At 36.9% G+C, this 25,227-nt stretch overlaps 1 protein-coding gene across 5 annotated transcripts in view; it reads left to right on the forward strand.

Moving 5' to 3' along the window:
- The window catches only part of CWF19L2 (CWF19-like 2, cell cycle control (S. pombe)), an 89,439-nt gene extending 64,426 nt beyond the window's left edge, over positions 1-25,013 (forward strand). For 4 of the 5 annotated variants that reach the window (XM_010562098.1, XM_010562099.1, XM_010562103.1 and 1 more), the window contains 6 exons: positions 16,502-16,714; positions 17,857-17,973; positions 18,940-19,095; positions 20,482-20,562; positions 23,479-23,580; positions 24,476-25,013. In XM_010562098.1, coding sequence (XP_010560400.1) covers positions 16,502-16,714; positions 17,857-17,973; positions 18,940-19,095; positions 20,482-20,562; positions 23,479-23,580; positions 24,476-24,616 — 810 coding nt within the window. In that variant the 3' untranslated portion in view covers positions 24,617-25,013. Of the gene's footprint in view, positions 1-16,501; positions 16,715-17,856; positions 17,974-18,939; positions 19,096-19,965; positions 20,008-20,481; positions 20,563-23,478; positions 23,581-24,475 lie in introns of those variants that run through there. The other variant, XM_010562100.1, reaches the window with a different exon arrangement.
- Positions 25,014-25,227: the final 214 nt, after the last annotated feature.

Here is a 25,227-nt window from a genome sequence, read left to right on the forward strand (position 1 = left end):
AAATGGTGAAATTTGATCCATTTAGGAATGGTGCAGAAATGGCCTGGCTCACTATGCAGCTGTGTTGTGATTTAACCCCAACCAGCAACTAAGCACCACGCAGCTGCTCACTCGCTCCCCCTCCCTCCACCCCCTGTGGGATGTGGGAGAAAATCGGGAAAAGAAGTAAAACTCGTGGATTGAGATAAGAACGGTTTAATAGAACAGGAAAGAAGAAACTAACAATGATAATGATAACACTACTAAAATGACAACAGCAATAATAAAAGGATTGGAATATACAAATGATGCGCAGTGCAATTGCTCACCACCCGCTGATCGACGCCCAGTTAGTTCCCTGAGTGGCGATCTCCCCCGCCCCCCACTCCCCCCAGTTTACATACTGGGCATGACATCACATGGTATGGAATACCCCGTTGGCCACTTTGGGTCAGGTGCCCTGGCTCTGTCCTTGTGCCAACTTCTTGTGCCCTTCCAACTTTCCCGCTGGCTGGGGATGAGAAGTTGAAAAATCCTTGACTTTAGACTGAACACTACTTAGCAACAACTGAAAACATCAGTGTTATCAACATTCTTCACATACTGAACTCAAAACAGCACCTTACCAGCTACTAGGAAGACAATTAACTCTATACCAGCTGAAACCAGGACAAGCTGTTTTAAAAATAACAGTTCTGTACAAATGAGGATGAATTTTGGCAACTGAACTTCTGCATCCATGTACTAGAGGAGAATGCAATATAGTGTTTAACTTCTATAAAGAGGCAATTATGAAGAAACGTGGAGTCTATTTAGTGGGAGTTTAAAATGAGTACGTAAAGAGAAAATGCTTGCAGGTTATGAGGGACTCTCCAGTACTTGGAGCTGATTGCACATGTATGCCACTGGTGAAAACATTCTAAGGGAGTGAACACCCTCCAAAAATGGGATAAAACTTTATTTAATTGTTTTTATTTAAAAATAAATCCAAGGGTGGGTAAATAGAAGACTAAAGAGCTTCTGGAGGTTAAAAGAAAAATAAAATCCAGAACCCAACCATTATTTAAAAAGTACTTGTCATGTCCCACTAAGGAGAATGGAAAAGAGTGAGAGCCTAGCAGACTTAGAAGTAAGCTTTGGTAAGAAAGATTGAAAAATTATCTCGAGGGAATTACTTTAAGTAATTATTTTGAGTTTGCTAAAAGCATAAAACCAGAAGTTAAACTCATTGGAAGCAAGAAGACTGCAGGAATGTGGTGTTGAAAAAACATGATCAAGGTATAATTAGAGCATTTAGGAAAGATAAGTGCATGCTGGGAGCACTAATGAACTCTTTGCATTAATATCCTCTATAAATGAGGTCAGAGTGATTCTTTTGCATGAGCCATTATTTACAGGGAATAAGTGAAAAACTATCTCAAGTTAATAGTGTCAGTAAAATGAATTTTAGCTTCAATTTATAGAAATCCATTATTTTAAGAAGAAACTTGGATTTTAGATGAATAGTAACAAATGACTAAAACCGAATGGTCCTCATTTAAGTGGTCTGAAAGAAGTCAAGTGTGGCATGCTGAACTATGAGCTGCTGAGTGTAGTTATTCATCCCGAGGAACGGAAGATGGCAAGTATAATGGCAATCTTTAAAATGAAAACAGAGGGCAGGAGTAAATGGTTATTTTTTATTATAATAGGAGGTTACCAGTGGATTCATCAGGAATATCTTCTTTTCAACACATACATAAACCATCTGGAGTAAGGGATACTTTATGACCTGACAATTTGTTATTGTTATGTAATTATTCAGGGCTGTCAAAAATAGAGGTCACTGTAAATTGTAGAATTTCAAAAGATAAAGCTGGCATTTTTCTAACATTGTGAAACTGTCCCGATCCAATGTTGGGGAAGGTTTCGATATGATCCCAAGAGCAAGATTAAGACACAAACAAGGTCAAATGCCGTATAGTCAAAATAGCCTTTATTATCAAAAGTGGAAAACGGTGACAATAGGATAGAATGGAAGAAAAGGTAGAAATCAAGCAAGCAGTCGGGATAGGATTGCTAGGATAGTCACCACCACGGATCCAGTGGCGTCCTGTTGGTCCTCAGGCAAGCAGTCGGTGGTGGGAGTTGCAAGGAGGGTCACCACCACGGATCCAGCGGCATCCAGTTCGTCCTCAATCTTCAGTTCTTTGGTGGTGAAGAAGGCTGCCCACAGCTTGTCTCTGTGGGTTTTTATAGGGCATATTTCAATGATGTCATGCTCTGCAGGTTTCGTTTATCACATGACCTTCACGTGATCAACACCAGATCAGCTCCAGCCTGTTTCCTCCCCTGGATGTCTCAATGGCCTGGTAATCGTCCTTATGGACAGAGGAGTGTCCTGCTTAAACAGGCCATCTTAGAGACAAAGGGCTTGAGATAAGCAGTTCACAGTTCCTTGAGATGATGGTCCAGTCCCTCACACCTGACAAACTTTGAGGCAAATGGTTCAGGATAACAATTTAGTCTCTTACAGAAACTTATATCTGAACTGATTCTTAAGATTCACTTAAGTCGCTGGAGACACCTACATATTTTAGTGGTGTGAGTCATCTGTCCTATTGAATGCTGTCTGAAAGACATTATGGGTATAAAAGGAATTAAGATGTCTATCTCAGACACAGGAGATTATGCTGTAGACCTCTCAAATAAGGAGAAAGAGATCCCACCACAGGTACTGAGGCAATAAATTCACGTGAAAGTCAGGGTTGATGAATGTAAAATGATGGTAATAGTGAAGCTGAGTGAAGCCATAATTGCGCATATACTACATGAGGCTGTTACTGCTTGATTTGAGAGTCATTGCAAGTCTGCAAACATCGTCTCAGTGCTGGTGTGATTAAAAAAAGAAACAGAATTTTGGAGATTGTGAAAAAAGGGAATTTAGGACCAATTTAAAACATGTAAGGCTACTATAGTGCACCCATGGTGCACCCATAGCTTTAATGCTATGCAAGCTTATAAAGCATATCCTGTGATCAAAGGCACAGAATGGTGGCCATCTGAAGAAAACCTAAGTAAGCAAAATTTCTTCAGCCTGTGGGGGAGAAAAGGTAGCTGGTAGACTAGAACACACAATTAGCATATAAGTTCAATAGAAAACAATTGTTTTTGTTTCTCATATGTGAAGTGGTCACAGAGCAGAATTTAGCATGAAGGAGGGTTTTGGTGTTTGGGCTTTTTTTCAGTGAAGAAGGAAATTGTAGAACTTGCACTGTAGCGCATGAGATGCTGTGGAGGCCTTAACTGTGAGTGGGAGGAAAAAAGATGCAGCGACTCTGAAGTACAGTTGCATGGGTAGATATTAAATAGGGAGATCTAGATAGGCTGTTGGCTCAGGATTTCCACAGTGAAATGCTGAGAGCTGCAAGTGTGTAGTAGAACTGGGAGTTCTGCATGCTTTGTTTATGCTTTTCCCCATATGTTTTAGCCATTGCTGGAGATTGATTTTGCAACATAAAATGATCACACTGGGTTAGTGAGTGGCGGAGTTTATGTTCCAATTTAAAGGCTTCTTTTTTTTGTCTTTTTTAGGTTTAAGGATAAAATGTCTTAATAATGTTACAAGAATGTGTTGTGTTTCCTGGCTTACGCAACTGCTTTATTTTCATTTGGGAAGGCTCTGAATTTCTGACTTCAGTAAGCTTTGGGTCAGATGCCATGTACTGTGTTTCTTTTTTGCTACTAGGCAAAGATGCACTACATCACGTTATTTTATTAGAACAAGTTTCTTGAACGAATAGCTAGGTATTGACTAATCTTTTAAGATTGAGCCATATCATTTATTTACTAGCTAAGTGTGCTGGAGCATGTGCTCAAAGTAGATGTTTTTGTCCATTACTGTTGCAATGGATTTTTAGTTGTCCAAATTTTAATTCATGGTACTGAAGTCCTCCAGTCCCATTGTTACCGAAATCCAGAATAAAACTCCTTAACAGCAATGAGAAGTTAAGAAGCAGGCACTTCGTTTATTGCAGCACTGGGGACACAGGGGATTGCTCCTCCAAAGGCATGTCCAACTTAGTATCAAAATCCATCAGTGTTTATAGACTTTTTCTGTCAGGTCATTGTTACGTAAGTTCTTTACATAAAAATGCATACTATGCTCGCTCTTAAACTTTATAATGATTGGTCCTTTGATTATATAACTATCAATATTCTTATTTAAAAACCAATCATTGGTCAGTTACACTTAGCTCTACTGATTGGAATCTTCGATACTCAAATTAAGATGGGAAAGGTAAGGGGGTTTCCAAGCAGCAAACTGGTGTCCATGATGGTTTCCTTAGTTTCTTGAAACAAAACGTAGAAAAACCAGTAACTTCCTGGTGAGGTTTCTATGGTTAGCTATTTCAAACTTTAACAATGTTAAGGTTCCTATAGTCACACATAACACAGTTCCTAAAGTTTCTATGGCTACATTTCAAACTTAACAATCCTATACATTATGCTTCACAATCTTACTTCTTAATCAAACCTAACTCTTCCGTGTGATTGAATTCTGATTTCCTTACCAGAATATTTGCAACACCATGCAATGTCACATCTAGGTTTTGAAGGTGTTTTTGTCTGGCTTTCATAGAAAGAAGCATCATAGATGTCAGTTCTTCTCTGTTAAAATATGAAATGTGGTTTCTGAACAGGTGATTCCCAGCTCTTGTCACCACAAAATGTGATGGTCTTCCCCAGATGGTGATTGTTTCTTGATCCTTAATTAAGAAACTGGCTCCTAGGCATCCTGAATTTTCCATGTTTTCAGAATGCATTCTTGTGCACAGCATTACAGGATCAGTATTAGCACAGCAGTCTGAAAAATTTGGGTGTGATCACAGATATTCCAGGTGGTTTCCTTTTGTACTTTATGAACCTATACTACAGAGAGTATCTGTATTATGATCTGGGGCTCAGTGAGCCAATCTTCAAAAATCTTGCATCTCTCCTAAGTGGATTCAGCAAAACGTTTTATGTCCAGCAGGAAGTATAGCAACCACACCTCTTTTGTCAGTTTTAGTTAGATAGCATAGTACACAAATTTGATGCATGTGAGTTACTTTCTCTTTGTGCCTTCATTTGAGAAGTGGAAAAAATATCCACAAAATGAATCTGTCATCTTTCAGAAGAGCGGTGGGAGGAAACTGCTGAAAGTCTATAAATGATACCCTACCTAGGATGGGAGAAAGGAGATCCTATCCCTTAAATTCTGTTGAATTATTTTATTTATCTTATCAGTCTGAACTGCCTTTGTTGAATGATTATTGTGATATTCTAGGAGTGGCTACTGGGATAGAAGAAGTTATCCACTGTAGACAAGGCAGTTGCTTTTAAAGAATGAAATATAGGGTATATTTTTACCACAACCTTCCTATAAGGATCTCTATTGCACAATTGCGCCTCATTACAGTAGTGGTTTTGCTTCCATAAGTTCTAATGTCAAATCTGATGCCAACATAATTTGTGGGAAAACAGATGTTTGACGGGTGGCTCATCCTTTGGTTCAGCTGGATGCCTCTTTTCAGCTGAATGAAAAAAAAAAACAACCAAAATTTGTTTGAATTACCAAAAACAATTTTTTTTTTTTAATCTGTTGCATTTGTTAGTTGTCTTAAAATTTCTGGCTGCTCAGCCAAGTAAAAAGAAAAGTTAGACTACAAATTTAAGGAGCTGCTGCTACCATAATATAGCCAAATATGTCTGGGGTTTTTTGTTTGTTTGTTTAGAGCTTCTGTCTTATGGGCAGATTATATTTTTCCATATTGTCTATAATCATATTCAGTCCAGTGAATGTTCAGTGTCTGGCAGCAAGGTGGCTCTCCAGTCCTTACAACTCTTTGGTTATGCAGTGTGATCACCCTTATTGCCACCTTTAATCCGATGTGAATTTACCAGTGTGAACAGAGGAGCCTCAACCCTCCCTGTCTTTATTCCCCCAGTCTTGTGCAGTGTGTTTGCTCCTACTTGCGTGACGTGTTGAACCAGCCAGCAGTGTAATTCCCCATGCGGTTGTGGCTGTGGCCAGCTGTGGTTACTGCTAAGCATATAGACTACAGCACTGTTATTTCCTTCGTGGATTTTCCAAGGGCTTTTATCACTTTCCCAGACTATGCCAAAAAGAAAATTCCAGTCACGTGGCTGTTGAGGATGGAGGAAATGGGCACTGCTCTCATGAATGGGAACAGAATGAGAAAGACCAGCATATTTTCCGGCTTTTACACAGCTGAACGCTCTGCTCCACATGAATCTTACTTTCCCAATATTCAGTGGTTTAATGGTGTTTCAAATGATACACAGGCTAGTTGTTCCGAATCTCTGAAGATAATTACATAATTGCAGTTTTGTAAAGGGAGTAGGGGATGTTGAAAGATACAATTCATAAAAGGATTTACTTTCTTAAAAGGGACTTGGAAGAAATGTCAGTACGTAGACCCAAAATCTCTATCCATGAAACCTCTGGCTAATCCCATTGGCAAATGAAGGTCTATATAAAGTTACCTCATGCCTGACTCCCACTCAGATTCACAGACTAAACATCTGATGTGGTCAAGCCATACTTGTCCTTACAAGTCTTCTTCCCATGTGTAAAGTTTCCTTTTCTTAAGAGCTCCATGAGATTAGGTGGAGCGAATATGCCATCTACTTGCTATTTGTTCACCTGTTGAGCCTATGTTTCAAATTTAGATAAAAAGCAAATTCTGATTTATCATTCCTTTCTTGACCATTCTTCTTTTTCTAGTCATGGTTCTAATACAACCTTGTTGTACTTGAGGCTCTTATTTCCTGTTACTTTTTGGCTTTTTTTTGAAGCAGGTTGATGTAGACATCAGTTAATCTCAGTTTGAAATACAGCCTCTCCCACAGTTGTCCCATGCTGTTATGTCAAATTTATAAATATCAGGAAAAAGCCCCAAATCTTTAATTTTCAGTGGTGAAAAAGCTTTTTTTAAACAAAAATTAAAAACCCATCACTGATCTTTTTGATATACAGAAAAAAGCAGCCTTAAAGTCCGATTCTTTCATATTTCACTGTTACACCTAAAGAAAAAAAAACAACTATTTGAAGTTACTGTATTTCTACTTTTTACTTTCTTCAGCTTTGAAAGCAGATGGGGTTCTCAATGCTACAGAAGCATGACTATAGGATACAAAAAAGTCAACAAAATATTTGAAAACTGACCCCCCCCCCCCCGCCAGTATAGAGTACAAAATATGTGTGAAGTCTTAGGTTTTCACTACTGATAGCTTTAAGTTCTCTGTGTGTAGTTCCTTCTGCCTTTGACTGTTCTAAGTAGTTCCATTTTCCCAAGTTCATGCTGCTAAGACTTATGTAATCCTTTCACTTATGTCAATAGATGCTTGTGGGTGTATAGAGACCGATTTCTAGAACATTACCTCAATAGAAATTACCTTCTATTTGTATGCATAAATTCTCCTAAGGCTTTTTTTTTCTTTTTTACTGTGTTTTACTAAAAGAAAGTGAGAATAATTTGTGTTGTTCATCAGGCCATTTAAATTTTGTCCATAAACTCATTTTATTTAAAAATCTCTGCAGTAATCCATAACACAAATTTAAGCAGTGAAAAATACAGAGCTACATTAGTAATGCTGACCTTCATTTTTGGGTTTACTGAAGAGGTATGCTGGTATTACAGGTTTGCAAAAAGGGAATTTGGATGTTGCCTTTCCTTGGTTCTGAAGTCCATAAAATGGAAAATTGCTTTCAGCCCTATCGTTTTTACTTGCTGTGCAAACCTACCTGTTGAACATCTTCACATTTCCATCACCATAAACCAAAACAATAGCCTAGAAACATTTTAAAAGCTAAAGTGAAAAATGCAGGTTGTTGCTGCTGCTACTATTACATAATAAACCTTTCTTTCTTCATATGGTGAAGACATTCTAGCACAGTATTTAATAGACATGGTAAAACTCTAACAAAGCTCTGGTGCACTGTTGCTTTTTACATTTACTTAAAGATCTAAGCATGTGCACGGTTTGCTGTAAAAAAAATAATATGAAAACCCAAGAGAAAATAATTTCAAACACCTTGTTCTGCGTTGCGCTACATTTCGGTTCAATGCGCTAAACTCTCTGTGTATATTGTGTGGACACAAAGTTAAAGCTGTTTCTGCATGTGCAAACAAAGCAACAGCAGTGACAGCTGGATTAGGAAAGAAAACCTGGGAATGGGAGGAACTTTGTAGATGCAGCCCATATTAAATGACTGCATGAGCATTTGGTATTCCTGAATTATGCTAAAATTACTAGATGTGTTGCAAGTGAAGACTTGTGCAGGACAGTCTTTTCTAGGCATTAAACTTATGGCCAGGGATAACTGTAAAGTTAAATGCTAATCACATTTTTAATAGCAGAATTCTGTGGCTGCAGCTATTTTGTTTGGGTTACATTTCATTTCATTGACTTGCATATAAAGTTTTTATCTGTCGTAATAACCAATTATAGCAAAATCTACAGTTTTCATTTCAAATAACTGAAACAAAAAGGAGCTTGGTCCCAAATCATTGAGCAGTACTGTGCTGTCTGTTTATTGCTTGACTTCTGCTCGAAGGTAGTCCTGAACTACCTTGCGTATCAACATAATTCATAATATTTTCCTGTCAGTGACACAGGCCTCAAAAGCATTCTGTGCATTGATATGTTAAAATCCTTTGACGCTATGTGTTTAAAATACTATTTATTTCACTGGGATGATAAGTTTGGGAAATGCCTACATGCTGAATTGTACGTTGAATTAAACCTACACATTCAGATGTCTGTGCTCTTAGGGAGATTAGAGTGGTAATAAAGTTAACATGACAAAATTCTGCCTTGATTTGGCTTAAGTAAATGCTATTTGATATCAGAAAGACTGTTTTCTGAGGTGATTTTGTTGTAAACAATAGGTGCTAAATGCTGAATAAATTTAAATGTGATGAGATGCCTTCATACATCACTCAGGTTTATATTCTAAAATAATAGTTTATTCTTCTTTATTGCAACTTCCCAAAATATGAGTACAACATTCCACAAATATTAACTGTCATTTAAAGTTGAAGATGTCAGTGTTGCCATGACAATTTAAAACCAAACTGATACATTTTAGAAAATCTATAGACTTTTTTCACAAATTTTCAGAGGAGATGCACTTTTATTAGCTTAGATGGAAGTAACTTTAACTATGATTGCGTTAGAAAACAGGAGAAGTAGTTCAATAGTTGCATACAAAACGGAACAAGAAAATAAGTAGAAAAGTAAGCATACAAAAAAGCTGAAAATAACCCACACTAGAAAGATGCAGGCATATTTTGTTACCATGCTCACGTGTTTAATGGAATTTCCTGTTTCATCCCCAAATTTCAGAGGAAATTTGAAGGGGGGTGGAAGTCTACTCAGGGTGTTATATAGGAATAATCCATGATGATTAGGAGTTCTGTGTCTTGAGGTTTACTTTCAGTATCACAATGGTACTAAATTCTTTTGTAGGGCTTTCTTTCCAAAGGGCGCACCTAAAGAGCAAGGAATAGCAGCAGAGGGAGAGATAAGAGACACGACACACAGCACACTTCAGATGGAGTGTGTCGGCAGCCAGCAGTGTATAAGACTCCAGGGGTTTTACTTTGGAATAAGAAAAACAGAATCAGTTTAAAACTAAGCTGTGAGATACCGTTCCAGCGATCCGAATACATGTCAGCAGAAAAATGAGTGTGACCCTGGAGTGTACCTTGCGCAGATCTGCAAGAGTTACTTTAGGAGGTAGCCCCATGCCAAGGTGCCTGATGGCTTCAGTAACATAAAAAATGAAAAAAGACATCAATTATTTTATGAACAGAATGTTACATAATGAAATTGTTCATGTATTCGTATTATTCATGGTAATTATCATGTTAAGGATTTCATCAGCAAATACAACATTGCAATTTTTCCCTCTCTCAAATCATTCTCATTTATGCATAGTCAGATGCTGATGTCTTTATGAATTCCTGTGCTGAATGGTTAAAGATTTCTCTCCTTTTCTTGGGTTTTGGCCACATTTGCACTCTATTTGAGCTGTCCAAATAAGAGTCCAAAGGGTGATTTTTATCTGCTCCTGAGAGAAATTTGGATGCCTTCCCTGCCTGCTGTTTAAATGTTTGTGTATTACAGGCTTTTCTTGGCCAGGGCAAGCAAAACTGTGATGCTGTCTCTGTTGGGTAAACTAAAACTGCATCCTGGTTGTAGAAAACGGATCCCATGTCAGATGGATGGTAGGAATTTCACAGTTGCACAGTTACTCTATGAGGTGTAGGAGGCTATGTCATTTTGCCTGGTGCTGAGAGTCCTAAAGCTGCCTGTGTGTTCTCTGGCTAATCGGTCCTTGCCAAAAGAGAAGGGGAAGTTGGAAAATAGAGAGTGCATACAAAGGAGGAATGTGGCAGATGAACCCAGAACAAAAAAGTGAAATGGGAAAGAGAAGGCAAGGGACTGCAGAGATGATCTGTCTTGAGAGCACATCAGTTTAGGTCAGCTCTTGGTTTTGGCCAGTGTCTTGTAGAAACAAGGACTTCAGGTGCATTGCCTTTATAGATGTCTGAATTTCATGTATTAACTTTAGGAAGTTCAGTGATGTTTTGTGGGACATGCCAACTTAAAACTATATAGCACAGTGACTTCCTGCTTCTTTCCGATCTCTGTGCAGCAGCTGAAATACAGCGAGGGCAATACCGAGCAATATCAGGCATGGTGAGGGAACTAAATACAGAACTCCAGAATGCATTTGACTTTCATGTTTAACAGGTGTGATGCTTCAGCTGATGCAGAACAGCAGCTTTCCAGCAACTCTAATACATTAGCATAGTTCCTTCTTTGGATTTGTACTAGCTATGTCTTTTGTATGGAAGATGATGTGTATGAAAGAAATCAGTTTTTAGATGATTACTTGCTTTCCTTCTGGCATTTTTGAGAACTCTCTCTTCTTGTTCTTTCAATTCCTGGTTAATTTTTTTTGGAGAGTTTTTGTTATAGCCAAATAATGCAATTGGCAGAACACACTGTGCACCTTAGTATAAAAATAAGAGTATACATTTTTGGAAAGAGAATTTCTGTTTTCTTCTCAAATAACTTTTCAAAAAGGCCAATATTTAGAGTAGCAGTTGAAGAGTGCTCTATAGTCTGCCATGGTAGCAGCTATGTTTTATTTTATTTCACTTCTGACACAGTTCAGATGTTTGGCATTTGTAAGATTCGAGGGAATAATCGTATTTAAGGAATTATGCCCTTAAAAAAAAAGGGGGGTTTTGTTGTTGTTGCTGGCAAAGAATGTGTTAGTGACGTTCATTGCTACTATTCCAGTATTGCAGACTAAATGTCTTTAGTGGCTTTTTGTTTGTTTTTTAAGGCAGAAAACATTGCTGCATGCATTTTCCTACTTTGTATTCGTATCATATCTTGTTTCAGTAGGAATACACAATTCTTGCTGGATGATATTTTTGCTTGTTTTTAGGTTTCTGTACTTTCTGAGCTGTTTCGAGGTATGTTGGAAGGACACTTGTTGCAATATGGGTTGCAAAGAATTTCTTATTCCTTTCATGACTGTAGTTTCTAGAGGTGGAAATATATCCCATTTTAACACTCCTTTAAAGTCATCCAAAGGATGTGATAAAACATGGCAAGAAATCAAGATTCAGGGTGTCACGTCCCAATTTCTCAGGACGATGACTCAGGTTAGCTGATTCCCAAGTCAGGGTTAAGGTGAAACGACACCAGGGATCCTTTAACTCACAAAACTCAATTTTTATTTGCTCACCACCAGAATTGGTATGCTCACAACAAAAATTGGCATGAAACTATGTCAGTAAACTGTGTAACATGTTCTAACCATACATCACCAAACATACACTACAGGCCTTGCTTATTTGGGGATCAGTTCAGGGAAGACAATAAGGAGAGCCCTCCCATTGAGTCACAAGGTTCAGAGCGGACCCCCTTGCTTTCTAGACTCCTTCTCAGCAAGGAGCCTAGGGGTGGCTGGATCTGCTCCTAGTCCCAGACTTGGTCAATGCTTTATGTCTAAAGGGACGAGGTGTAGGGATTACGGGAAAGGAAAAGGGAAAGAGAGAGAGAAAAGACAAAGATTTCACCAGTTCTGGATCCAGTGTTGGTTCAGTCAGCTGAGGGGTCCAGTTCTGGTGGGTGCATCCACGTGGGGCTTCAGTTTGTGTCCTTTTATCATCCTTGCCCCTCCTTTGGGTGGGCGCTCGAACTCATTAGGCTAATTAGGTAGCCTTTGGGCCAAGGTCTGGGTGGTCTTTTGGGGAGTAGCTTCCCCTTCTCTGCTGATGTGATCTTTGGCCATACATGGTGAGCTGCCGCATTCAGCACATCAGAACAGCACACCAGAACTAGGAGCTGTGCACCCTCCAGCATGCCTTCCCCCTCCTGTTGCTGATGGGCTTCTTCTCACCTATGGTTCCTTGCTAGGCAGAGTTCATTGTTATGCAGGTAGTCGTTAAGCAGAGCTTGCCCCACCACAATGTTTGAGACAGTAACTCCTTCAGTCTCTCACACAGGGACAAGGTCATCTATAACTTGGTCTCTTTGTCTCAGAACTGCAATATAATGGCACTGTGCATTGATGTGCTCGACTTCCGATTTGAATAAAGGTCTTGTAAACTTATCTGTAAGGGTGTGAAAAAGGGGAAAAAACCCCCAACTCCTCATTTTTTCACTTTATCCTTGTCTGTTTTTCTTCAGCAAGGGAAGGGTATAGTGCTTGGAAGAGCATCCAGTTGGACATGAGTTATTAATGACTAAGCTTTTTTTTATTGCACAAGCAGATTGAAATGTTTAAAGTAACTTTTTTCTTAGACCCCGCTTATTTCAAGCACTTATTTAATGTCTTTGAAGCCGGGGGTTGGTTTCTTGAACTGCCTTGCATTCCTTCTTATCTTCTGTTTATTTGTTAGTATTGCAGTGGGATCTGTAATTTTGTTGCTGGTAGACACTCCGTGGTAGAGGTAATCTGAACCTCATCTGTGAATACTCCTCTAAATATCCCTTTACTATGGCTTCTCTCCCCAAAATTCTGCACTGCTACCTATCTTATCTTGTTCCTTTACTTCTCCAAAGTAATCTTACATTTATTTTACTTCCTTCCCCAATGTGCTTCATCTAATTCTGTTGACCAACATATATTACATCTTAAACCGGAAGTGCAATGTTGTCTGGCTCCCATGGCCTCTATCTGTATGAAGAACTCTTCTACACATCTTTATATCCAGGCAAAATCCAAAATTTTGTTTAAGACTCTCCACTGACTTACTCTAGCCTGATGGACAGACCTTGGGTGGGATCCAGGCTGCACTAGGAGCTTACATTGAATGGGTGATACATGCACATGATTCGACTTATGTATATAGCCTGTTTAGTAGTATTAGAAGTGAAGGTATTATTTAATCTTTTCCATGGTTTCCCTTCACTTTGAGGACTTTAAATTTTGAATTCTGAAATACTACTGTTAGATTTCCAAAAAGCACTAGGAGAATTCACTGGTACAACTGGGAAATCTTTCTCACCATTCTTTTGGGTGACTCCCAACTTTTGCCAATAGCTGGTTGGTTGGTTTGGGTTTTTTCCCCTTTTCCTTTTTTTTGTTGCATTTGTAGCTTGTTTTTTGAAGTCTTCTAAATTGTGCTTGTTTTCATTAACTCCACTCAAGGTCATGTTTTGGACTTTATATTGCTTCAGACTTACTCATAGGTTTGAGTCATTGAATTATGAATATTTTTTCATATTGCATCAAACATGATGCAGAAGAGTACAATTCCTGAAGAACAGCAACATAATCTCTTTTTGGTCTTACTGAATTACCATTTGAAATGTAGTGATCTTCTGTTGGTCATGACTGTACCAGGAGAAACCAAATCTGGTCTTTAGACAGCACTTACTCAATAAAGTTTAGTGCTTTTTAGGTGAGCATTCTGGTTTGGGTCCCAGATGTCTCATAGTATACAGCACTTTATCCACTGTTTAAGAAAGGCACAATCCAGCCTGTTTATTAAGATGAATATTTAGTTCATCACAAGAGGATCTGTTGAGTATTTCTAAGGTATTCTGAAAAGTACTACTATTTAAAAGGTCATGCATAACAAACCAGGAATTTCCACGACTACTTCTAAGTGCAAGCAGAGCAAAATAGTAATGGTATTCTGTGCTGCATGTGATATTCCTGATAGCCAAGGTGTTTTGATTTCCGCTCTTTTTTAGTCTGCCAGCTGTCTTGTTTCATATGTATTTGCATTCTCATGGTAGACTTTTTTTATTTAAAAAGAAACCCAAAGAAAATAGTGAACCTTTACTTCTGGTAGTAACAAAGTGGTGCCATTCTGTAGGTAGTGCTTATTGCTGTTTCTTCTACTGAAGCTCTAATTTTACCTTTCTTATGCTTATATAACAGAAGAACAGAGACTTGATTTTTGTCACCCATACCACTAAATATTTTTTCTAAAGGTCAGGAATCTCCTGTTTATTTTAATTACAGAATTGCAGCATTGCAATAAAACAGAACAAGAATGGAGTTGAACTCTTGAACTGTTGATTTTCGTCTGCAGTGGCTTCCAGTAGGAAGTGCACATAAGCAGTTAAATGTATTATAGCTAAATAAAGTAATATTAAGGAGGTTGCTTCTCAGTTGTTTGGTAGTGAAAGTACTGAACATATTCAAAATAAGCTATTGGTCTGTGTTAGAGAATCACAGTATTCAGGAAAAGCAAGAGCTGTTGTCTGTTTTTTTGTGGGGGAAGTTATTTATCTACCCTACAAAATAAGTCTTAATTTGTTTTAATATCAGATTATCTACACAAACTACACCTGGGATATTTGGAAGATTTTCTTTTATTTGGAGACCGTGCTTCAATTATGATTGTATGACTTCCAAATGCCTTCAGTTAGCATTAGTCTTTTGCTATGGCTACCCCAGTCAGTATTGTGAAATATATTAGGATATGTTGTGAAGACACTTCTGCCATTTTTTTAGCAATTCTTGGAGAAAAACTACTCATACCTAAGTCTGCCAAGACTCTGAAGGATCAGCACCTCCAATATCAAGAAATCTGTATAGTGTACTGTTTTTTTTTTTCTCTCCCTGTCATTTTGATAAGGAGATTACTGAAACTATTCAAGGTAAAATTACAGTCAAGTATGGCATAAAAGTGTTGCAGCACTGGGATTTAATTTAAAGAGAAAAACTTGAAAAAAATCTTTCGCATGCTTTTTACATTTGCTTTAGCTATACGTGTTGAATGTTTGATATTAATGGCACATAATTTTAAAGTCGTTTTTTTAAGTAGAGCAGCCAAAGCAGAAAACGGAGAATTACTTTCCTAAGTCCTTTAAAAAGTTAATCTTTACAATCAAGACTTGCTAAGTCTTGATTTAGGGAAGATGCCAGGGGATTTGTTTGTCATCAAAATAAAAAAAGATTGTTAAAGCCTAATGCTATATATATTAAAAAAGTGTTCTGTGAGTTGTGAAGCTTAGTGAATTCTACTGTCATCTGGGTTTGAGTCCCATGACCCCCGTAATTTTCTTGCTTTCGTTTCCGTTCATTGTCTCTTGCTGCTATTGCCGTAAGCCCACCTTCTTACCCTGTCCTCTCCTACCTTGCGTCAACTTCAGTTATTCCAGTTCCTATCTACAGATTCCATCCCTCCTAAATATCGTTTAGGTGAGATGTATCCAGTTTCTGTGGGTTTCCACTATTAAGGTCCTGTAAGATGCCACTGACCCTCAAGCATGTCTTCATAACAAATTTAGGATTTTCAGAGTTTCCTTTTAAATGTGGCACATTTAACTAAAATGTAGCAGTTAATGAGCAAACAAAAAAAACCTGTGGATCATTGAGCCTTGTTTCTGGTAAAGTGCTAGTTGTGTTTGTTATCCATATCTAGCAACAGGTGCACTCAAGAAAAACTAAATATTGAAGGCAAAGACTGTTTTCTTCACAAAATGGCTTGGTACTGTTCACTTGGTAAGAATAAATGTTGGCAGGTTTTCACAGAATATGAATATGTGGTGCAGAGTCATGGTCTAGTTATTTCACAGGAGATGATTTAATGGATAGTGATAGTCGTAATAGGAGAACAGGAGTAGGAGGGGGAAGACTGAAATAAAATATATGATAATATATGATTTAAAAAATTGTGCATCTATTTAAAGCTGAAGTTTTGTCAGGATAATATTGAAATACCTAGCCCTTAACTTGGGATGGAATATAGTAATATATTATCACTGTTGTCACACATCTATATTTTAATAACTGTGCTGTCTAAGATTGTGTATGACTAATCTCAGGAGATGTACCTGATGATTACATGTGCTGCAGATGACATATGGAAGGAAGTAATGCTACTGCTTACATACTTTATGCTTTTCTCAATAAAGGATACTACAAAGAGCTAAATATTTTTTCTTGTTTATTTATATATACATGCAATTTTTCTGTGTATCTTTTCAGCTCATGGAAAAAACTGACCGAGAGTACTACACTCTGGATGACATGTTTGTTTCCAAAGCAGCCAAAAGAGCACGCAGTGGGGAAGAGGAAGAAATACAAAGAAGAAAAGCAATACATGAGCACCAGCAGCTTGCTGCACGCATGGAAAAGTGCCCATACTGCTTTGATAGCAGTGAACTTCCTAAACATCTTATTATTGCAATTGGCACCAAGGTAAGAAAATAGCAATTTAACACAGATGTAAAAATAAAAAAGGGATAAAGGAAGGCAGTGTTGATGTTAGCATGCCTAAGATTAAGAACAAAATCACTTCTATGAAATGATTTATTGTTCTGCATCTTATTTTCCTTGCCCTTCTGATTGATTTCACAAATTCCTCAAGGGTGAGGGAGGAAAAGATATAAATCTGTCATGAATTTTGAAGCTCATCTTTGATATCAGAACTTCACATTTGTGGATTTGTGGAAGACAGGAGTAATAATAAAAGGTCTGAGTGCAGAGATTGATTAGACTGTAGGTGGATTTGTGGAAGACTAAATCACAATGCACTGAAGGAAGTTTGAACTGATGAAGAACTGTATCTCAATGATATCAAGAAAATTAAGTGTAGAACTCAATTTTTAAGCCTAAAATCCTTTGAAATAGGCAGAAGTTTGATGCGGGGAACTTTCCTGTTTCTGTTAATGCTTTTAAAAGTTGCATAAATATTTGGATTTATAACATCTGAAATGCTTCAATATAGGCTTTTTTGTCATTCTTTCACTAAAGTTTTCATTTATTATTGATGTTTTTAATTTGATTTGAAAATTTTTGTAGGCCAAGTAATTAAATGCATAGATATGTATTATGGTACATTGCAATTATTTTTTTATATAGATAGATTATATATATATAAAATATATATATTACAAATGCATATAGGTGTATATCTGTGTATGTATATAATCTGTGTGTATATATGTGTGTTATATATCTAACACATATACAGAGATATATCTATATCTGTATACATTAGATATTTTATTAAAAGTATATACATATATATATATTAAAAAAATATTGTAATGGACTAAACAGTGTGATTTCATAATAGTTAGGATACCAGTTGGTCTATACAGCTGATATTACTGCCTTGTTGGTGGAACTGCTCTCTGGATACTACTAGTTCATTGGAGCTGCTGATGGATAATGGGACCTTTTTAAAAAACACTAAAATTACTGATACCTTGCTGTAATAAGAAGGTAATGGCTTCTATTGGTTTGACTTTAGCAAACAATGTATTTCTTAGCCTCAGCAACCGGAAGGTTTTTAATGCTAGAAATATGGGCACTTCAGTTTTTGTTTGGTTTTATAGGTATACTTGTCTCTACCAAGCAACCAGTCCCTTACTGAAGGTCACTGCCTGATAGCTCCTCTACAGCACCATACTGCAGCCACTCTTTTGGATGAAGACATCTGGGAAGAAATACAGGTCAGCTGAGAAACTGTCTTGTGTTCTAACAGTTTTGTAAAATAATGTTGTTTTGAATGATAATATGCTTGTCATAAGTACCTATTTTCATAATTTCCAGCCTGGCAGCAGTCTTCTGATTCCACTAAGGGGCAGAACATTTTTGCATTATCGATGAAAATTAGTGGTCAGATATTGAAAAAGGGAGATGCAAGGTAAACGCTGAAGAAAAGTTCCCATTTATAAGCACTAGAAAAAGTTGCCTAGAATGCTGCAGAACCTCTGTCGCTGGAGGTCTTTGAAACCAGGTTAGAGGAACATCTTTTGGGGATGATGGAGGTACAGCCGATCTCTTACAGAAAGAATAACTGGCTTCACAGTTAGGATTTCCTTGGGAGCGCCAAGGAAAAGAAAAGGAATGTCAGGGCAGAAAGATCACTTGTTATGAAACAGAAGCTGAAGATACATTAATATTTTCCTTAAAAGTCAAGCATGGCTGGTGGAAATGTCTTGTGGTTTTGGTTTGGTTTTTTTTTTTTTTTTCTTTTTTAAACTGTGTAAGTGGAAGTAGTGGTGAAAGGATAATAGTATCTATAGTCAGTACAAGCCAAGACATTAGCTTCTTAGAAACTGCAAGCTTGGGACCTACTGTTAAAGCAATGTTGTTTTATGGAGCATCACAGTTACGAAGTTCAACATAGTTTTAATTTCAACTGTAAAATATGCAGTATTTATTAAAACTGAGTTTGTAGTGTTAATTATAATGCATATTTCACAATAGTTTTCTAGACTTCCTTTGTTTGTATCATAGGAAATATAGTTCATATTCAGCTGTTGAATAATACAGAATTTTCTTAGTATGTTTGCTGCTGTTACCCATTTTATTATGAGTTTATTATTAATATAATGTAAGTGAAATAATATATTATATCTGAAAGCTTTGAGAAGTTAATTCAAATTACACATTTTTTTTTTTTCTTTAAACAGATGTTCCGAAATGCGTTGGTGAAAATGTTTGAAGCTAAAGACTTGGACTGTGTGTTCCTAGAAATGAACATGAGTATGAAGAAACGGTATCACATGGTATATGAATGCATTCCTCTTCCAAAAGAAGTAGGAGATATGGCTCCAATCTACTTTAAGGTACACAAAAATGTTTTTTTCTTAGGTCATTTGAATGTATTTATCATAATTCATCTATTTCTGGAAAACTTTTTGATATTCAAGTGCTATTTTTGAAAAGACGGATTCTTTGATCCTACTTCTTGATCCACTCTTTGATCATATTCCTTGATGTTAAAACAAGCCCTGTAAGGTAATTCTGTTTTTCAAGTAGTCAGTGGAAGAGCTGTATGTCACTGTGCAGTTGCCTCGAGTCTGACTGCACTGACAAATACTGGAAGAAGATGAGACAATTAGAGTTTCTTGAAGTGCTGTAAGGATTGCAATACTTCTCACTTAAGTCCTGTAGTATAAACTTAAAACCCCATACATGTACCTTGGCAAGCATAAAATGAGAAAATAATGTCAACTGTTTTAAGAAATACCAATACATAAAGTTTCATCCCCATTTTATTTCAGTAAGCCCAAGTTTTGCATGTGTCTTAGGTCTCTGATGAACATTAGACAGCATGATAGATATTTCTTCTATAGCTTTTCTGGTCTCTTCACCCTGACCCTGGAAGGAAAGGCTCATTGAACCTTTTAACTGGAAGTGAGGCCTTTTGGCTTTCAGCAACTGGATCGTGATTTGCCTTTTATAAGTAAATTATTTTATTTGTTCTTTGAAATATTTTTGTTTTCTGGAAATAATGTGATTGGGTTTTGATTAAGTGGAGCAGTCAGTATGATGAACAGCAATGTAGTAACTTTTACCACATTTGAAACTTTCCACCTGGTTGATTTCATTGATATGCTTCAAGTGCTGGTAAAACTTGTGTTTTGTCTGAATACTACAGGAAGGATGAAGTATAAGACTTAATGAAATGTCATTTGCATAAAACTTTCTTTCAGAAGCTTCCGCCATTAAAATACACAACAAATGAAATTTAAAAGGTACTTACACTACACGATACCCACTTCTGTACTATGGAGGATAGAGAAGCGGTATTAAAGGTTTTTAAGCGCTAACAGCCTTCTAAGCTGGATTCTCCTCTTAGTGTTTGAAAAAGAAAAAAGGCTAATATAGTGTAATGAATTCATAAGAGGTTTTGTATGAGCTTAGTAAAAAGAGAATGTGACCTTTCAGTTGAAACTTGTTAGAAATAATTTGTGTCAGGCAAAAGTTAAATATAAAAAAAAAAAAAAAGAGGAGCAGAATTAAGTAATTAAGTGAGTTTGAAGATACTGTACGATGCCTTTATAAAAAGTAAGTAAGTTGTGGAAATCAGAAAGGTTGCCAAAAATAAAGTTACTTTGTTAAGAAATAATTGGTACTTGCAGTGCAATGTACTTCACTACATTGAAAAGTTAGCTCTTTGCTTGCTGTATGAAGGACTATTTTCACATTTAGATAAAATGATTTTACAGAAAGCTATAATGGAGTCTGATGAAGAGTGGTCCGTGAACAAGAAGTTAATTGATCTTTCTTCAAAAGATGTTCGGAAATCTGTAAGTAATGAAATGTATTGAAGAATTTCTCAGCAAATTCTTCTCATCTTTTTTTGTTATTAACTGTTTCAAAGAGAAAAGAAAGGGAACACAATTAGATTAGTGCATTAGGAGATGGCATAGGTATGATTAGAATTAAGGGTCTGACTGAACTCCTAACTGACATTAGGGAAAAGATTCCCATTTATTTCCACAGTTGGTGGACTGAGCTGCAAGCATTGGTTGAGAACAAAGCTGGCACTTTGAGGACATGTACCAGCATAATTTTGTTGATTAACTTTTAAGAATTAAGGTAAATCAAAGTTTTGCAAATTACTTTCCTGGAAAAAATATGATGTGTCTTTTTCATTGACCTAGAACAGCCTTTTGTGTTGCTAAATTTATGACGCAAAAATATAAAAGTATTATAGTATTATAAATCTTTTTATTCTAAAGTAAGGGAACAGTACTCGTATCTGTCTCCTGGATACTAAACTGAAACATCTTTGTATATACAAATTTTAAAGGAATAACACTGAAATTGTTAGGTTCAAAGATTGTTCCACTTTTTAATATTGAAGTGAAAGATGAGTGTTACATAGACTTTACCACAAGTAGTTTAGTACTATGAAGTAATAATATTTGATTTCTGAAAGTGTCTTTTAGTAAATATAACATGTTTACACTAAAAAAAATCCTAGTTTAGGAGAAAGAGGAGATGGGGTTTAATAATGAGACATGAAGCCTAATATGACAAAGAGGGAGATTAAATGCAGAAGAGTAAGGGATTGCGTATCTGTATAGTAGGAGAGATTTTGTATATTATGATGACTCTTGAACCAAACCAACAGTGGTACCAAATGTAGCAAAAAGACAAAATTTATTCTGCCACATAAGCTCAAATGTCATATAAATGGGAGTCAGTTATGCGTCACCTTGTTCAAAGTGGTGAGGCTTCACCTGGAAAATTTGGTTCTGGCTTTGGGCACAGTGTTTTAAGACAGTTACAGAAGAGGAGAGCATAGATTAGAAAACTTAACTAAAGAAACTGGTTGAGGGGTTGTGCAGTCTAGGAAAGAAAAGACTGAAATGGGATGTGATGGTAGTTTTCTGCATATAGGAGATTGTTTTAAAGAAGAGACTAGGTTGTTTGCTAGCACTGTTGGGTGCAGACAAGAAGGAATTAAATTAATTGTAGCAAGGATTTAGGTAAGACTTTAAACTTAAGGTGGATGCAAACAGATAACAAAATAGCCATGCTTTGGATATCTTCTGATCATTGGTGTTTCAGAACGGGGAAAGCCAACATCTGTCACAAATAAATGAAGTATAATTTTCTTGATACATGGTAGGACATCAGGACATTTTATTTCTTTAAGAATCTTCTTAGCCATACATTTTTGTGACTATTTTATACCCATTTGAAGGTAGGCCAGTTTTCAGATTATGTCACGAGTGTAAATTGTTACACAGTTGTGTGATTTTAACATTATTTTAGTGTAAAAGAAATGCCTGTAACCTTCAGGAAGATAGGAAAGTATAGTTTAGAGACCGAGATGAGGTTTGGGAAGTTGCAGAGTTGTATTAGGTGATGGTGATGCCTGGAAGGAGGGTCAGACGTGGCAGAGACATCATCTGATAGATGGATTTTATGCGGAAATTGGGACTATGGTGTCCAGAGGCAGAGTCTAAGCATCCAGCCCTTGCATAGCATCAAGGTCTTCTCTGCTTCCCCCTCTGCTCCCTGCAGTGAGGGAGCTGGGGGTGGGCAATGGGCTGGAAGGGGAGCACAGCCAGGAGACCTGACCCGGCAACAAGCACTGTTCAGCAATAGCCAAAACACTGGCATGTTATCAACGCAGGTTTAGTCACTGGTCCAAAACTCAGCACCATATGGGCTGCTGTGAGGAAAATGAGCTCCATCCCAGCCAGACCCCATACATTGCTAGACACAAATAAGATAAAGCTGATGCTTTCCTTAAGGTGTCACCTGCCAACCCATTTTTTACCTTATTTAATGACTATTTTTTTTTTGTTCATTTAAAATGTTTTATGTTTCTTGCTATGCTACATTGACCCTCTGTATTAAGTCTTAATTATTTTTAGAGTGAATTTTCAAGCAATATATTGAATGTGCCTTGTGAAAATTGCACAGTTACTTAGATTGTAGCAGAGGAAATGCTTATGAATTTGAGGCTTTGTAAATCTTATCTGTACAGGAACATCCTCAACAATTAAGAGTGGAAAAATAACTTGTTGCAGTGAAGTAGCAGAATACTGCAGCAATAAATGAATTCACTTCTCACTCTGTCAGACTGAAGGGTCTTTCCTTGTGGCAGGATAACCGGCGTCTCCTCTCTAGGCTGACTGAATTATTAAATTATCTGATTGGGCAAGTTAATGATAACTTCCAGTAGTGGTGTTTTCTGGAAGTGTATTCTCTGTAGAGGTGTTTCCCCTTCCCCCTGAGTGTCAATGATTCCACTGGGTACATATTTTCTGTTATCACACACCGCCTTATCTTAATAAATGCAACTTGCTGGTGGTTGTCTTAGGATTTCTGCTCAACCCATGTAATTCAGAGGTGTGCAGTCAGGAATGCATTTGCTCAGTGTGCATGCTGCTGCCTGGTCCCTCCCAATCTCTTACCTGGCGCTGCAGCGGTGGTCTCTGGAGGTTCTGCCACCCAGTAATCATCTTTTCAGTTTTCAGTGTCTTTTTATCTAGTTGTTGTGTGTTTGTTCTTTCCCCTTACCTGTTTGTTTTACTGTTTCTCTGTTGCAATTTTATGCTATGCATACTTGGTTTGAGGGGTGGTTTAAAATAAAATGTGATATATCAACTGTAAAACCACTTTCAAGTTCATTAAGTTGTGGGGAGATTAACTAAATGCCTACAGTCTGTTAAACATCTAAAAATGTGGTATTGCACGTATAGGTTCCTAAAGGGTTACCATACTTTTCTGTGGACTTTGGCCTTCAAGGAGGATTTGCTCATGTCATTGAAGATCAACACAAGTTCCCTCATTACTTTGGAAAGGTATTGTCACGTAAAAGATCAATTTACCAATTATACTCTGTTTTGTAAAATTTAAGTAATTAAAACAGATGCTTGCCAGAACAGTCACTTTGATGTACCTTATCCCAGTTTATTAACTGGCTTTTGTTGGTGAGTCATTATAACTTGGCTTGTTGAATAAAGGAGTAGTTGATTTCTTCACTGGCTGATACTCAGAATGTGATTCTAGATCCATCTTTCTTTTGAATTAATAGGAACTCTAGATATTTGACATATAATCTAATAGATGGAAAATACTTGCATCTATTTAAGAGTTTTCATGGCCATAGTCTTGTCATATGGGTGCACTGACTTATGCTTGTATAAATTAGGGTGCATACACACAGAGACTCAGATGACTCCTAGTAAAATACTTGGGTGGCTAAATTGCTCCATGTGACTTAGAGAGTATAGTACATACAGGAAGAACTGCAATAAATTTTCCTTTATTTATTATGTCACAGCAATCATTTATTCAAAGAGTCAATATTGCAAAAATATTAAGAGTGATTGGGGAGAAATATAACTTCAGAAGGAGTTAAGAGCAAAGTGGGCACAGCTTTATTTTTTCTGAACTTTTCTCTTAGTCACAAATGTACTAATTTATTAAGAATCTTGCAATGTTAGGATATTTATGCAGTGCATTGCTATGGTGTACTTGAAAGAATTTCACTGAGGCAACCATCTAACAACTACAGTTCTAATTTTTGAATTGGTATGTCTTTCAGAACTTCAAGTTTAAATAACTACCACTTGAAGAAAACAGTGACAATCTCATAATTTGAAAATATATATTTCTTTATTCTGTGGTAAAATAGTGTGAACTAATATGGTAATTATGTATTCATAATTATCTATGTTTCTTCTACTTGCAAAGGAAATTATTGGTGGCATGCTGGACTTGGAACCGCAGCTCTGGAGAAAAGGAATCAGACAGAACTTTGAGGATCAGAGGAAGAAGGTGTTGCAGTTTGCACAGTGGTGGAAACCATATGACTTTACCAAAAAGAAAGAATGAGCACATCCCTGCCCTATATAAGCCATAAATTATATTAAAGGATATTTCCTATACTAAGAATAACACCAGTGGGTTATGTATTGCTAATATATTTTAAAACCAAGGATACTGTTTAATTGCTGATTACCTGTTGTTAGTTTAGACACAAGCCTGACAAACCAGAAGTGTACAGTGGTTTTAGTTTTTAACTTTTTAGCTGAGCCAAAAGAATAATATCCATGTGGCCATTGGAGTTCTTCAAAATGTAGCTTCTGCTTTTAGATTTTTTATAATCTTTGAGGCAACTTGATTTTTTAATATTGTATTTAGCATAGAGCCAGTGCTTAATTATCATGGTGACTTTTTGTAGAAAATGGTGTACATTTTAAGAACATTTTGATTAATACAAATACATTGTTGCAGAAGGAAGCTGTACAGAAAATAATTCTCTGATTTTGAGTCCTTGTGTTCTTTAAGTTGAGGCCATACAAACGTTCACGTAGGATGTGGTTGATGAACCTCCTACTACCCCTCTGCACAAGAATTAATGCAATTTTTTGTACTTTCTTTCAATATGAAGTAGTATTTTTCAAGCTGACCTGTTGCCCAAAGAATGATGAGACAGTCCATAG

Source organism: Haliaeetus leucocephalus, unplaced genomic scaffold, assembly GCF_000737465.1.
Source record: "Haliaeetus leucocephalus isolate CR32 unplaced genomic scaffold, Haliaeetus_leucocephalus-4.0 Scaffold155, whole genome shotgun sequence".
In the NCBI taxonomy this organism is placed as follows: Eukaryota; Metazoa; Chordata; class Aves; order Accipitriformes; family Accipitridae; genus Haliaeetus; species Haliaeetus leucocephalus.